General features: G+C 41.7%; 1 protein-coding gene across 1 annotated transcript in view; it reads right to left on the reverse strand.

Annotated features, from left to right (window-relative positions):
* The window catches only part of myo18ab (myosin XVIIIA b), a gene marked incomplete at its 5' end in the record, with an annotated part of 190,909 nt that overhangs the window by 15,687 nt on the left and 158,356 nt on the right, over positions 1-16,866 (reverse strand). The window contains 2 exon segments of the mRNA XM_080006919.1: positions 1,463-1,579; positions 10,824-10,937. Of these exon segments, the coding sequence (XP_079863045.1) occupies positions 1,463-1,579; positions 10,824-10,937 (231 nt within the window).

Below are 16,866 nucleotides of genomic sequence, written 5' to 3' on the forward strand. Positions count from 1 at the left end.
CAAATAATTCCAGTACTCTGTGCATTAAGCTTCTTCATCTAAAATAGTGGACCGTGGGTTGGTGTGCTTAGGGGCAAAAAATCTCTCTGGAATTCAAGATATAGGGGCAAAAAAATTATCCCCAGCTCCTATTTGGGTTATCTCCCAAATAGGAGCCTGTCTGTGTGGAGTTTGCATGTTCTCCCCGTGCTCACATGGGGTTTCCTCCACCTAACGTCAGTAAGGACCCCCACCAAAAACATGCACACATTATCGTCTGACCAGTGATGGACACTTGTCACCAGGTCCCCGGGCGCGTCCAAGAATGCTGCCCACTGCTCCTGGCTGCCCCCCCAAGGAAGGACAAGCCAGGATGGGTCAAATGCAGAGGCCTCATTTCACCAGCCACCATTCAATGTTAATGTTAATGCATGATAATTAAAGATTCTTCTTCTTCTTCTTCTCTATCTATCTATTATCATGTGTACATTATTGTTCACTTTTATACTTGATGTCACTTGTACACGGCGTGAAGTTATAAGGCGTTTTCGGACCAAACAGTTAAAGGGGACACTCTGAGGGGAACTGGGGAGCTCCCCCGAGAACTAAACCTTCAAGGGCTTTTTTTCTCTTCGCATTCGCCCGTAGGAACTCTGAAGTGACCTCAACCAATGGGGTTTCAGCATGAGTTCCGGGTTCTGTGTTGTATCTAATCCGAAAACTTTCACTTATTTCACTTAAGCAGTACACCAAATTCTATTTCTGAACAAAGCTGAGGAGAGAAATAAGCAATCCAGTTGGTTTTTATTTTTATTGGTTATTTTTTTTATTGGTTCCGAGTATACGTGGGCTGCTCCCCAACCATACGTGGGCCGGTGCGCACTGAGGACAGTCTGCCCAGTCGAGGATTGTGCTGGGGGCGAGGAAGGTGGACGGGAAAAGCAGCGCACAGCGAGTATAGTGCAGCCCGTGGAGTGGCGAGGTCGGGCCGGGAGGGGCTTTTTTTTTATGTAAGTGTTAATGTTTTGTAAATAAATTATGTATAAATAAAGACAGCTTTACACAGGTTTTTAGATATGATGGTTGCCAGTGCTGCATTGCCTCATGTGTTTGACCAATCACCATGCACTTACGTCACTGAAGGTTCCTCTTGTGCTGGAAAGTCCCTGCCCTCAAGTCGAAGCTAAAAAAAGTCTCTCAAAATGGCGTGATAAAAACTACGATGGTTCCGAGTTCCTGCAGTGCGGACACAATAAAAAAAAAGGGGGGATGGAGATTCCAACTGTTCTTAGAACTATGAAAGTTCCTGCGGTCCGAAAACGCCTATTTATAAATTATATAACGCCTGGAACATTTTGTCGCATGATGTGCCCTGCTTTTTCATATAGTTAGGAAGAAAATAAATGTCCTCATGGAGGCAAAAATTGTGTGTGTGTGTGTGTGTGTGTGTGTGTGTGTGTGTGTTTATTAGTATGAGGGCTACCTGAGCCACAGCCGACTTATGCTTCTTCATCAGCTCATTGAGGTCCTCCTGGTCTTCATCCATGCGGGACTGCAAGTCATTTTTCTCCCTCTGCAGGCGGCTCAGCTGTTCCTCCAGCTAAGAGAAGGAGAGGTGGGGGGGGGGGGGGGTTACTCAGCAACACAGAGGAACATTTGAATCTATACAGCTTTATCCACTGCACCCCTGCCATGCTGTGAGGTCTTTAATGGTATCAGAATCAGGTTTACATATACAAGGAATTTGTCATGGGGATTATTATTTTATACGTGGCACGGTGCCGCAGTGCAGTGCATTGCACTGCTGCCTCACAGCAAGAAGGTCCTGGGTTCGATTCCCGCCTGGGGCGCTGTTGGCACCGTGCTCCGGCGGGTTATCTCCCAAATAGGAGCCTTTCTGTGTGGAGTTTGCATGTTCTCCCCGTGCTCACATGGGGTTTCCTCCACCTCACGTCAGTAAGGACCCCCACCAAAAACATGCACCCATCATTGTCTGACCAGCAATGGACATTTATCACCTGGTCCCCGGGCGCGTCCACGTATGCTGCCCACTGCTCCTGGCTGTGCCCCCGGAGGAAGGACAACCCAGGATGGGTCAAAAGCAGAGAATCCATTTCACCGGCCACCATCAAAGCATGTGCATGTGTGTGTGTGCGCAAGCATGTGTTGTAGTGTGGTGTGTTGCGTGATGAATAAAGACTGTTTCTTCTTTCTTCTTCTTGGTGCATTTTTACAGACGATTGTACGAGACGATTGACGATCATTAGAAAAAACAAAAAAAACATCAACTGTCTAAGAGAAAATATAAATCAAAATAATAAATAAAATAATAATAAAAATTGCTAAATATCCACGAAAGGCCGAAAAAATGCAAATATATATATATATATATATATATATATATATATAAATATACAGAATATACAAATGCGATTCTATGCACAGGATAAGTTATTGGCATGGGTATAAATTATAATAAATGATTCTATCAGAGTTCATTCTGGCATTACAAAATTAAATTCAAGGACTTTTTCAAGTACTTAAGCACTATTAAGCACTATTTTTAAATTTTCAAAGACTTCATGTGAAGTGTCAAACAAAGAGGTAAATTAATGCCACTTGGCTCGGTTTTTTCTACTCTTTGCACAAGCTGACGTAAGCTCGTCACGGATTACTTTACATGGTCATCTGCTCCATACAATCCACTGTGCGTTTCTCCAAATAAAACCTATAAAAATTGTGTTTTTATTCTAGATGTATTTATTTTATTTTCCGACGTTTACTAATTGAAAGAAACAAAAATATCTGGATTGCTTATTTCCTGGCTCAAATTTGTTCAGAAACAGATGGACTCATAAGGTGAAATTAGTGAAAGTTTATGGACTAAATAGAACGGAACCGAGAAGTTATGCTGAAACCCCATTCACAGAACTAGGGCTTCAGGGGGGAAGCACCACCTACTGATACAGCATGTCCTGGAACAGGAGGGTTATGGAGGCTTGTTTGAATGGCTAGAATGCATGATCTGAGTTGTACTTTCAGCAAAGAAATTCAAAAACATGTTTTGGGGACCTCAGAGACCTATATTAACTTGTTGAAAAGGAGATTAATATAGTAGGTCCCCTTTAACTAAAATGTAATGTCATTTTAGTCTCAGTTATTATTATAATAAAATATAATATAATAATTATTTCAGTAATGAGTGTGATCACACGAAAGAGAGAGACAGAGAGAGAGAGAAAGTGGGGGGGGGGCTGCTGCTGCATGAATATCATCTGTTAAATGTGACACACCACAGTAAAAGCCGCGATCTTCCGCATTTCTAAAATGACCAGGAGCAGCCAAATAAATTGAAAAAACTTTTCTTGAAGGAAAATTTGATTTTTCCAGATTCCTTTGTGTTTTTTTTTTATCTCTCAACGTATTTTCAAAACCGAGTTTGATTTATAAATAGTAGAAAAATGTTAAACCGTGGTGTTAAATATTACCGTTAGATTACATGGGGAAACGCAGTTCATTTACCGAGATGCGAAACAGGGCTGAATAACGCAGATCGATGGTTCCCTTTAAAGCGAGCGTCCAGGTGAAGATCATTCATCCATATTCCATGTGATGTGAAGTCACAATGTGAAACTGTTTTGATAGAATTTCAAACTTTAAATTGTACTATCTTACACACACGGAGCCACTGTTGTGAAACGGCGAAAAAGAAAAACCCTTCACATTACGCACCTACATCACTTCCGTAAACAGACGGTTAAAGCGCAGCACGGGGGTGTTTTGGTCTCACTTGTCTGTGAAAACTTTCTTCTCCGTATCGTTATGGATTACGCAAAGCAGGTGGCGGAAGCTCTGAATCATATTTCGGACCTTAATCTCACCAGTGCGATAGATCCAAGTCAGTATTAGCGGCGCGTACTGGACTTCATTTTCCGCGTTTATAGTCATTCTCCGACAGCGATGCGGAGCACGACAGTGCTGAATTTGATATTACCCTGGACTTGGTGAACATTTCAAACAGCGGATTTCAAACTTAATGTGACGATGAAACTGAATATTTTCAAGAACCACCGGAGGAGACCGACAATACGCCCGCTGCTGTTACAAGGAAAGAAGTTGATGACGTGATGAAGTCTGTTGAGGCTGGTGACAGATTTTCAGATACAGATTTTATTGTGTTGTCCGTACTTTTAAACTCCAAAATAATTTTATAAAACATGTATATTCTTACTATTAAATTGGTCACAAATGATGAATAATGTGGCCATGCAAATAAATAAATAAATACATAGAGCTAATGAACCCATTAGCACATGGCGAGTTCACGAGAACACAGAGGTGGGGATTGTAAGCATTGTTCTCATTTAGATTCAGATCAAAAAGAAGAAAATTACCTCAGGACACATGGCAGGAAAAAACATTTGATGTATACAGCCCGCTGACAGAAAAGATTTCGATCAAACCCAATAAAAAAAAACAACCTCAAGAATGAGTAGAGACATGGAGGGTCTTATGAAGGGGGGCGGGGCTCTGAGAGCTAATGCCAATAGTTGATCTGTAGACTGTAGCAATTCTGTTAGATAAGACAGACCGATAGACCGACTGACCGACCGACCAGCTTAATGACCATATTTATCACACACACACACGCACACACGCACGCACGCACGCACGCACGCACGCACGCACGCACGCACGCACGCACGCACGCACGCACGCACGCACGCACGCACACACACACACACACACACACACACACACACACACACACACACACACACACACATGAAGGCAGGATATAAAAACAAGCTGTCAGAAACAAATAAGACAATCTTCTGCATAGGGTATGGAAGAACAGCAAGCTGTGTGTGTGTGGAGGGGGGGGGTTATTTGCATATTTTGTTATTTACATAAGTTACATTTCTTCTGAGCTGTCGGAAATATTTTCCCGCGGACCCCTCCATGGCGAGATTTATTTTCATTTTTTAACTTTTCAAACCAAACCACACCACAACTCTGTACTGGGAACTGTCTCTGTCTCTTGAGCTGACTGATGGCTATACATAGGCAAAGGTTCTGTTTTTTTTTCCCTTTCAATAAATATCTTTCGGTCATTTCTGATGTGACACATTTAGCGGTCTCATTCACAGTTCATCTGTCAAGCAGAGGGAACTGCTAAGATAATTATGCCAACAGCTATAGTAAGTAAAAACAAAAAATAAATAAAAGAGAGCATTGCTAGTCAGATAATTATTCCCCGCAAGTACCCGAGAGCCGTTTATACATCCTTGTTCACTTCAGGAGTTAGGAATAAGAATTGGAAAATAGCTTAAATTTACATTTAGACTGAATTTAGGTAAGCGTGTGTGCGTGTGTGTTTGCTCAATACAGTCTCTGTTTTTTTGACAATGCAACTGAAAAAGTAAAAACCTGTGGGGGGAGGGTGCTGAAGGCAGCCAAAAAAAACCCAAAAACCCCAATCGTTCTTTCTCCATACACGCTCCTCCCTGAATGTGTGAACCCAATTATCTCTCTTCTGGCTCATTTCACCGCAAAAATAAAAAATTGACTTTTAAGTTGATGAGGTCTCATTGATGAAGAAATTAATTTGGGAAGAATGTGCTACCTGTGCCTGTGGTTGTGTGTGAGTGTATGTGTGTGTGTATGGGAGTGGGTGTTGAAATTGCCACAGATATAAAAAAAGGGATATTTCCACAACCTCGAAGTGAATCCAAAGCTCTCTCCCTCTTTTTTTCCCTTTGGGGTTTTATTCCTTGTGTGGTATATAATGTTTTTACTTTTTTTACTTTTATTAGGGTTCGCTACGGGATGGAACCCTATTGTAATTGTTTGAATTATTATTATTTTTCTTCACTTTTTGGCCTAAAAGTGTGCCAACAGGAGGACCGCTGCAGCTATGTACACGGTTGAGGTCTCGTTAGAGCTGGGACATCGCAGACATCTCGTGGTTCAAGTTTCATCCAAATCGATCCAAATATGTAACAGGAATTAGTGAAAAACCAACAAAATTTGACCGGAAGTAGCCAAACGTTCGTGCAACGCCAACATTCAAAACCTTGGGTTTGTGGAGTAAGACGCTTTGTATCTTCATCCAATTCATTATAAATGTGCAGGTTGTGACTATGAACGTCCGTTTGTACCGAACCACGTGGTGTGCACGTTTGTGTGGGTCTGAATTGTCTTTACTGCTTGACGTCGACTGGGCGGTTGGTTTGATATTTTATTATTTTGCCATTTTTGTAAATATAAACACATTCTCTTCACATCTGACCCGATGCCGTGTACCTCCTGCGGCTGAGCCAGTCGTAACACGCAAACTGAAAGAGTCGAAAACAGTCCAAAACATATTCCGTGTTTGTGTCCTCACACATGGAGTTTGCCTCCAGCTCCAGAGAAAGGGTTCTGAATTGTGTTATTTTAGTCCCAAAATTTTAAAAAGTTGATAAAATGTTTCTGAGGGACATGCAGTGTTTAATCCATTTGAATGGAACCTTGTTGTTGGGAACGTCCACACAGAATGATTTCCTTCCACAGAGACACCTTGAGGCAGGACTCTGTGGACTACAGGTAGTAGACAGCCACCTTCTAATTTTTAGGATAAAGTCAAAACACAAAACAAGTGTATCCTTGTATTAGTAATTCTGCATCTCACCAGGACTCATCGCGTAATTACATGAGTGGATGCTGTGTTCATTGGAAACTCGGAAAATGTATTAGATGTAATGCTGACTTAAAGAGGAGCGACAGCGCAAACTGATGCTACATTTGCAGATTTGTAATTGGTGTTGATAATGGAACTCCATGTATTGCTGTCTGCAGCTATATTTTTTCATTATTATTATTATTATTATTATTATTATTATTATTATTATTATTATTACTTTCATTATTGTTGTTGGTGTGATTATTACAAATATGTATTAGGGCAGCACCCTGAAAGTCCACTGAGATTCCTGAAGTGGAGCAGTCGTTTTTAGTTTTTTTTCCCCCAGTCAGTGTGCATTACTATAACAGGATAGAAGCTTACAAAATGCACAGGCATAATATTTCAATTAGGAATTGTACAAAATAAGGGGCATCATAAATATATTTTCATTGTGTGAATTGTTCTCTCTGTTGCCCCGATCGCCGTGCCCCATTCCTCCAAATAAAACAACAAAAAACAGTGTGGAGACTTGGTATGGAGGAACCGTGTCCCTATTACACACAGTTTCATTCCATACTGTTCCATGTGCCCTTGTTTTCTTCTATAAGGAGACATAAAATAAAATAGCCTACATCTTGTTTAGGCACATCGATAGTGGGCACCCCAATGCTGGTACACACATCGTCAGTAACGTCAGAGGGAGACAGGTGTGAAAAATAAGACCCAAACGCTCCATCTCCGTACCCCCCCTGCCTCGGGATGGCGCCCTAGGCGGCCGCTTATCTTGCCTACATACTCAGCTGTCCTGCCGAATACTTGAATATTAACATTGAATGGCTAGCTCCAGTTCGACTGATAAAAATTCTGAGTCGGAAATGATGAGAGAGGAAGTTGTGTCACATTGAAATGCAGTCGAAACAACGGACTATTGTGAAATTAGAAAAATCTTCATTTGATGGTTTCCCCATGTTGCGTTATCGCTACGGTGAAAAACAATGAGTGAACGAAATTCACTTTTTGTATTATAATTGCATGAAACCCACCCTAAATCATATTCCGCTCTTTGGTGCTTTAAATGTTACAAAACAACATTTTCAAAATGGCATTGTTATCGCAAATTGAATTAAATTAAATTAAATGATGCCCTCTACAGAATTGGGGGGCGTTTTTGCGGATACTAGGCTAAGAGGTAAACTGCTGGTCGATCTCTGATACCTGACCTCTTGACCTCTGACAACCTCGACTTGTTCTTCAATCATGCCCCACATTTCTGTAGATGACCGCGATTGGACAGTAATTCAACATAATTTTCGGGGAGCCTGTATATGTGACCAACCGCAGCAAAACCTGCTATCTCCCGCATTTTAAATTTGCCATGAGCAGCCAAATAAGTTGAAAAAAACTTTCGAGAAGGAAAATTTGATTTTTCCAGATTTGTGTTCCTTTGTGTTTTTTTATTTTTTATCTCTCAACATTTTTTCAAAACCGAGTTTGATTTATAAATAGTAGAAAAATGTTAAACAGGATATAACAGATTCACGTTATATTACGTTAGATTACATTGGGAAACACAGTTCATTGACCGAGACGCTGAACAGCGCTGAACAACGCAGATCGATCGTTTCCATTAAAACGACCGTCCAGGTGAAGATCATCCCTCCATATTCCATGTGATGTGAAGTCACAATGTGAAACCGTTTTGAAAGAATTCAACCTTTAAATCGTACTACTTTTACACACACACACACACGGATACATCATTGTGGAGGGGGCGTGTACCAACGTATACATCAAAGAAGAAATGCCTACATCACTTCCGTGAACAGGACTAGGATCCAGTTTCACTTGTCTGTGACAACCTTCGTCTCCGTTTTGTTATGCATTACGAGAAGCGGGTGGCAGAGGATCTAAATCATATCGGGGACCTTAATCTGACCTGTGCGATAGATCGAAGTCAGTGTAAGCAGCGCATACTGGACTCTATTTTCCGCGATGATAGTCAGTTCTCCGACAGCGATGCAGAGAACGACAGCGATGCTGAAACTGATACCGGCGTTATACCGGACTTGGAGAACATTTCAAACAGTGGATTTCGACCTGAATATGACGATGAAACTGAATATTTTCAAGAACCACCGGAGGAGACTGACGACACGCCCGTTGTTGTTACAACGGAAGAAGTTGATGACGTGATGAAGTCCGTTGAGGTTGGTGATGCAGATTATGAAGCGTAAAAATATTGCACAAATTCCTCAAAATGGGAGACATCCCTGCCACAAAAGGAATGCCAGCAAAAAGAGAGGCCGACAACAGCCGACAATGCTGAAAACAGAGGCAGAAACCTTGCAGTCATGGGATGAGTTTGTAAATGAGACTTAATACATTAAATGACAGGTTAAGGAATTATGCAGAGGGGAACAGGTGTGCCCTTTAACCATTTTCCCAGGCTATTGACAATGTTTCGACATATTTAGTCACATCCTGCTCACACCACAGATGGTGCAGAACTCCAAACCCAACTTGCAATAATTTCTTAATTTTACATCACGCTTCCTTTTGCCTTGCTTGAGCAACCCTACGCCCTTCCAACCCCACAATAATTTCAGAGAAATACACTCCATACAACCACATTTTTCTGAATGGTGGTTATTCTGGCAACTGAAATATTTGCTGAGTGAATATACATGAAGAACGTTCCTAAATTGATCCAAGTGGTTTATTCCAACTCCACGAGAAACAAACCTATGGACATCCTCCGCTATTTACTCATAAGCATGATAGACATCAATATAAAATCAATGCGTCTTTGATTGAGCAGACTTCACACTGAATCAGACAATAGTCGTGGTCGTAGTGAATAGTGTGCACAGTGTCTAGATTTTGCATCATAAAATATGTCAGGAAAAACAAATATGTCCCCAGCGTCTTTTCCAGTATAACAGCGTGATAGCTGGACATCTACCATTTTCAATAAATTAAAGACAGCTGAAAACATCCTTAATATAATAATAATATTGGTTTAAAAATATCTGACTTCGTGGTGGCACGGTGGCGCAGTGCGTTGCACTGCTGCCTCACAGCAAGAAGGTCCTGGGTTCGATTCCCGCCTGGGGCGCTGTTGGCACCGTGCTCCGGCGGGTTATCTTCCAAAAAAAAAAAAAAGCATACGTGGGCGCGTCCACGTATGCTGCCCACTGCTCCTGGCTGTGCCCCCGGAGGAAGGACAAGCCAGGATGGGTCAAAAGCAGAGGAGCCATTTCACCGGCCACCATCAAAGCATGTGCATGTGCATGTGTGTGTGAGTGCAAGCATGTGTTGTGGAGTGTCGTGTGACAATTAAAGACTGTTTCTTCTTTCTTTCTTTCTTCTTCTTCTTCCAGAAGGAAGATTAGAACTAAATTAGGTGTAAATGATGGCTTAAATTAAACCTGGCCAGAGGCAGGTTTATTTTTGGATTAATGGACCTCCAGGCTGACCTTGACAATAGAGAAAATTGATTATCTGGACTGAGACCACCACTAAGACCAGACAGAAGGGTACTTATAGACAGAGCAAGACTCTGACAGTAACTGACTAGTCCCTACTTACCTTAGTCCAGGACTTCCAAGCCTAAACCTAATCAACCCTAAAAAATAATTTCAAAAATTAAGCAACATCTCAGAATTTTTACATTACACATTTTTTTATTCTGGATAGTCTTCACAAAGATTGCACAATTAATAAATATAAAAATAGACATTTTTGTGACTATGGTGAAACCCACATTTGAGTCAATAACATAATTTAAAATCACCTTCATTATACGTACTTAGTTCTGACAACTAGCTAGTTCTGATAACTAGCTTACCGTAATCGCCAATGGTGGCTTCCTGTCAGTGTTGAATGCAAAATTTTCGGATTCGACACTTCCATTGATGAGTTCCAGTCATTGTTGTCTATCGATTTAGTGTAAAGGCAGCTTAATACCTACATCTGTAACATCTGTCTACGTCTTTGCAGCCTGTAGGCATAAGAGTACTTTCAGGTGCATTAGTGCTGGTGGTAATGATGAGTGGAGAATATGTATACTAAACTCTGTATGTTCCTCTGCTGGCTGCCAAGTCTCTTGTGAATTTGCTGAATTCCAGATCAGTGTGCAAGATTCAAAGGAGGTCCGTGACTCAAAGGTATGACTCACCGCCTGTTTGGTTTTGGAGATATCGTCCATCTGAACATGCAAGTCTTCAATTTCCACCTCCATCGACTTGCGGGCCTTGACCGCGGCTGCACACGTGAACTCCGACTCCTCCAGCTTCAGCATGCAAAAAGAAAAAAAATTGAAAAGGTATATAATGAATTTATTAGTGGTGAGGAAAATTAAAAAGATCTGATTGTTACTAAGACCATATATACAATTATTTGTATCTGTATTATCTTAACACAGTGTTAAGTGTTAAATAAAACAGAAAATGTCATCTATAAGAAAAAAAATCTGACATTAATCGACAGCAGTGATTTCTCAAAAGTCCATTCAGATGACTGTCAATTCAATCAGTTAATTAAAAAAATATATTTAATATTATAGAGGCGATGTCCTTGAGTCCTGGGAATTTGCTCGCTGTGTACATATACATATTATATCAATATAATATATGCTGTAATATTTATATTATTATTTATATATATATATATATATATATATATATATATATATATATATACACACACACACACACACACACACACACACACACGCACACACACACACACACACACAGACACACACACACTCACACACACACACACACACACACACACCAGCCACAACATTAAAACCACCACTAATATTGTGTAGCTCCCCCTTGTGCAGCCAAAACAGCACTGACCCATCGAGGCATGGACTCCACAAGCCCATTTAACTTGTTTCGAACACATCAACTTCAAGAACTGACTGTTCACTTGCTGCCCCATATACAGTATATCATTCGGTTCACCTGTCAGTGGCTTTAATGTTGTGGCTGATATGTATAACTATGATTCTATAAGGATGGATGGTATAATTAAAACACTCATGTAGTGCGAGAACGTATTTTCTGAATTTATGCATAAAATTGACCTAAAATGTGATTTCAGTATTTATTGGGCAAAATGATCCAAAATGAAATGTCTTGAAATGGGAAAAAGTATGTGAACCTCTAAGATTATCAGTTCACGTGGGGAAGAAGTCACGTTAGGGTGAAGTTTTTCAATTAATGAGGATGACATTCAGGAGGTGAGTTTTTGAGTATCCTATTTAAGAAATGCAAAGTCCTCACTATAAATGTTTGCGGTCCCCATGAAAGTTGATGGAAACAAGCAAGCCATGCCTCGATCAAAGAAGGACCAGAAGACATTAGAGGAAAAAAAAAGTTGCTGTTGCCTATCAGGCTGGAAAAGGTTACAGAATTATAATAATAAAAATAATAATAAAATAGATAAATAAATAAAATGAAATAAATAATAATAATAGTATTAATAATAATAATAATAATAATAATAATAATAATGATAATAATAATAAATATAGCTGCAGGCAGCAATACACGGGAGTCCAGTTTAGTCGTGGACGCGCCCGGGGACCTGGTGAAGAGTGTCCATCGCTGGTCAGACGATGATGGGTGCATGTTTTTGGTGGGGGTCCTTACTGACGTTAGGTGGAGGAAACGCCATGTGAGCACGGGGAGAACATGCAAACTCCACACAGAAAGGCTGCTATTTGGGAGATAACCCGCCGGAGCACGGTGCCAACAGCGCCCCAGGCGGGAATCGAACCCAGGGCCTTCTTGCTGTGAGGCAGCAGTGCAATGCCGTGCCACTAAGGTTCTGAATGTTCTCAATGTAACGTTCAATTTTCGGTGAGTTTGTAAAGTTGTATCAATATTTCCTGATACAAATGTAGATCAGTGTGAATAAAACTTGAACAACAACACGTATGAAACGTCCCCGATGTTGTTTGGGAAAAGAACTGGGAAATATTTTGCTTCATTGGTTTCATCGCCCAATGATCGTACAGGGTTGTTCCCTTCTGCTGATGCTACAGACAAAATGTCATCAAAGTGCTGGGCTAATACTTCCTGTACAATATCAACTGATTGGAAACGTGTGTAAACATAAACATACCATGTTGTTGTTTATCAGTTTATGTTTCATCAATATTTTCATCTTATGAACTTAAATCTGCATTTTCAATATTATCAATGCACATAGATTCATTATTGTCGTTTGTGGTTTTGGGATCTCCAATTTTGGAAAGAGGATTATTCCATTCATTGTTAAATTCTACATCCTTATACCGCTTGTTATGTATTCTCAAATATGCCAACGCAGACTTTCAGCTATTTTTCGGCATCTGGATCAATAACAAAAACAAAATGTGTAATAACCTTGCATAACAAAAATATTCTTTTTTTCTAATGCTTCGCTGGATCTTGAACGCATCACTCAGTCGCAGATTTGAGTGGATTCGATTCAACGTGGTCACAAGTTTTTGTGGACTACTGTTTCATATTTTTCATGAATCCGGCAAAGTAATGGGGTCCAAAGAGATAAAATATCAATCAAACAAATCTACAGACATCTACCAGTTAAGAAAGTACATAAATATACACAAAGCATTGCCTTGTAATGTCGAACCACTACAGAGCGACACAGTCTACACCGCACACTGGACATGGTTCGAATGGACATTCTGAACCAAAATCTGCATAATAATAGTAAATAGTATGACAATGTCATAAAGAATCTTACCGTAAATCTCATCTGGTTCATTTTGTTTACAAATAGTGGCATGTCAGTCAAGTACAACCAGCTGAATATTTGGGATCAAAGTTGTTCTGTTTTTCACTAATATCTGCTCCGTACATGGATCATTTTGGATAACATTTAAACCATAAGATGCTTGTGATATACTGGTGTAAACGACACCTTAACCATGTTTGTAGCTTATGTCATTGTTGTTCCAGATACATTTAGCTGGGTTGGAAATGTTTTAGTGTTAAACGCATTGGTCTGTGATATCGGTCAAATTAGGTTGGTTTTTCACTAATTCAAGTTCAAGTTCAAGAGATTATTTGTCACATACATATACATACGGTCATACATATATGCAGTGAAATGTCATGACACCTGGTGATTACGCACAATAAGCTCTATAAGCTCTAAAAATACTAAAACATACCAAAATGTGCGTAATTAATTTCTGCTCCGTATGTGGTATCGATTTTAATGAAACTTCAACCACGAGGTGTTCGTGACATAGTGGTTCAAACAAGATATCAACTGTGTTTTTAACTTTTGCTGTTCTTCTGTTTCAAATAGTTTTCGACTTCAAAACTTTGAGAATTTTGTGGGCTAGACCCCTAAAAATAATAATAATAATGGACAAATGACAAATTTTTAACACCATTGTTTCTCTCCCCAGGAGTTGCCGTCCAACAAAAAAATAAAAAAATAAAAAATCACTGAATAAGCAGGCCTCTTTGCATTGGCTAATAACAGTGTAAGTCCTCCATCAGTCAAACATGAAACAAGAATGGTGTGCATAGGAGGACATAGGACATAGCCAGTTATCGAAAGGAAAGGTTCCACTACTTCTTCTGAAGTACGTTTGACGGTTGGATCATTTTGCTCGATAAATAAATGGAAAAAGTTGACATTTTTGTTTTATTTGTTTAAATGGGTTGCCTTATCTATTTTGAAGACTTGGATGAGGATTTGATTCACATTAAAGATCAAATTTATGAAGAAATTCAGAAAAGGGTTCACACACTTTCAAGCACCACTATAAAAAAGAACAGTTCCTTTCAACCCGTGTTAATGCACCAATGAGTGAGTGAAACTGAATAAATAATAGGGGAGCTGAGACAAAGACTATCTAACTCTTAGGCATTTCAGGCTCGGGAGGGTTCAGCCACAGTGACGGAAGAGACGCTGGTGGATCTGCGGAAGGCCACGGATCTATCCCTCCACCTCACTTGCTGCAAGGCCCAGGCTACCAGATGTAGCTTGGGGGGATGGTAGCTCAGGCGGTCTCAGCCAAGGCAGGACCCCGCTGCCACAGAATGCAGGCCCTGAACCCCGGAATAAAGCGTTTAGCAACCCAGACTGATGGCCTGGTGGAGCGCTATAATAAAACGCAGAAAAACATGATAGGAAAGTTTGTTCACGGCTATAGCCGTAATTAGGACAAGTTGGAAGCGGAATTAGTTGGAGGTTGTTGTTTGCAGTGTGGGAGGTTCCCCAGGCCTCCACAGGATTTTCTCCCTTTGAACTCTTCCTCTTTGGCAGGAGACCCCGGGGGTGCTAGACCTAATTAAAGAAAACTGGGAGGGAGGTCCTGGCGGCAGTAAGAATGAAATACAGTATGTTATGGACCTGAGAGCAATGTTACAAGGGCTGATTGCCGTTATCACGGGAGAATTTGCTCCGGATTCAGGAACGTCAGCGCCCCTTTTATGACTGGGGGCTCGACTCAGACAATTTGCACCGGGCGAAGTGGCAAGGGCCTTTTGTGGTCACACGGCGGGTAAGTGAGGTCGATTATGAGGTTGAGCGGCCTGATAGGCAGAGGGCGACACAGATTTATCACCTAAACCTCTTAAAAGAATGGAGGGAGGGGGCGTCCGTGTCTCTGGTCACGGAAGTCATTGAGCGGGATGAGTTGAGGCCGGAGGTTCAAAAAGTGGTCGATCATTCGTCCCAGAGGGTGGACATAGCTGCACTTCAATGTTGCTTCTCTGATGTTTTCTCCTCCGTGCCAGGCTTCACATCCCTCATACACCACCATGTGGAGACGACCCTGGGGGTGAAGGTGCTCTCTCGGCCATATCCCTTGCCCGAACACAAATGCAAGATCGTGCAGGCGGAATTAGAGGCCATGCTGGACATGGGCGTAATAGAGTCCAGGAGTGACTGGTCTAGTCCCATCGTGCTGGTGGGTAAGCCTGATGGGTGAGTCAGGTTCTGCGTGGACTATCGAAGGGTGAACGTGGTGTCCAAGTTCAACGCCTACCCTATGCCCCGGGTCGATGAACTTCTCGACCGGTTAGCTACAGCTCGTTCAACACTGGATTTAACCAAGGGCTACTGGCAAATTCCCTTGTCTCAGGAGTCCAAGGAAAAATCGGTGTTCTCCACGCCGTTTGGCTTATACAGTGGTACCTCGACTTAAGACTGCATCTACTTACGACTAATCCAAGATACAAGTTGCGATAGTCACGGAAATTTGTATCGACTTGCGACTGACTGCTCCAAGATACGACCGTGGAAATTTGCAGTTGGTGCGTCGGCGGTCAGTCAGCAGTCAGTCAGCGGGCGATCTACATCGTGTGTACACGTAGTTCGTGGCTTATCAATATTTTTTTCATATTAACTGTGTTTGTGCTGTGTAATTTGTTTATTTTCACCCTTCATGATTTCATAATTTATATGGGAAAAATATCTTCAACATACGACTGTTTTAACATACGACCGTTCTTATATAACGAATTACAGTCGTAAGTCGATTTACAGTCGTAAGTGTGAATGTGGTACCACTGTACCACATTCGCACACTTCCGTTCAGGTTGTTCGGTGCCCCAGCCATCTTTAAAAGACTCATGGACCGCATCCTGCAGTGGCATACGCTACAGACTACATAGATGATGTTATCATTCACAGCAACACCTGGGAGCGGCATATACAGAATGTAGGTGCTGTGCCTGAGTCCCTGAGGTGAGCTAGGCTCCCGCCAACCCAAAGAGTGTGCTGTGGGATGGTGGGAGGTACGGTATCTGGGGTATCACTTGGGCGAAGGCCTGGTCCGACCCCAACTTGATAAAACCGCTAAGACCTAGGACCAAGAAGGAGGTGAGGCAGTTCTCGGGGCTGGCCGGCTACTATAGGAGGTTTGTCCCCAACTTTTCAGAGCTAACCAGGCCCTTGACAGACTTAACTCGAAAAGGTGCTCCAGATCTGGTCCAGTGGTCAGAGAAGTGCCAGCAGGCATTTGCGAGGGTAAAGTCAGCTCTGGGTAAAGCCAGTGCTGTTTAACCCTAACTTCTCTCTCCCTTTCTTTCTGCAGACCGACGCGTTGAACAGAGGGCTGGGCGGGGGTGGGGGGGTCGGCTGTCGACCGGATGGCTCCCCGGCCTCAGTCGGGTGGTGGGGGTATGTGGTGGACAAAGGGCCGTGGTCAAGCACTGGCTGCGCAACAGCATGGTTCG

Source organism: Zeus faber (genome assembly GCF_960531495.2).
Source record: "Zeus faber genome assembly, chromosome: 9".
Lineage (NCBI taxonomy): Eukaryota > Metazoa > Chordata > Actinopteri > Zeiformes > Zeidae > Zeus > Zeus faber.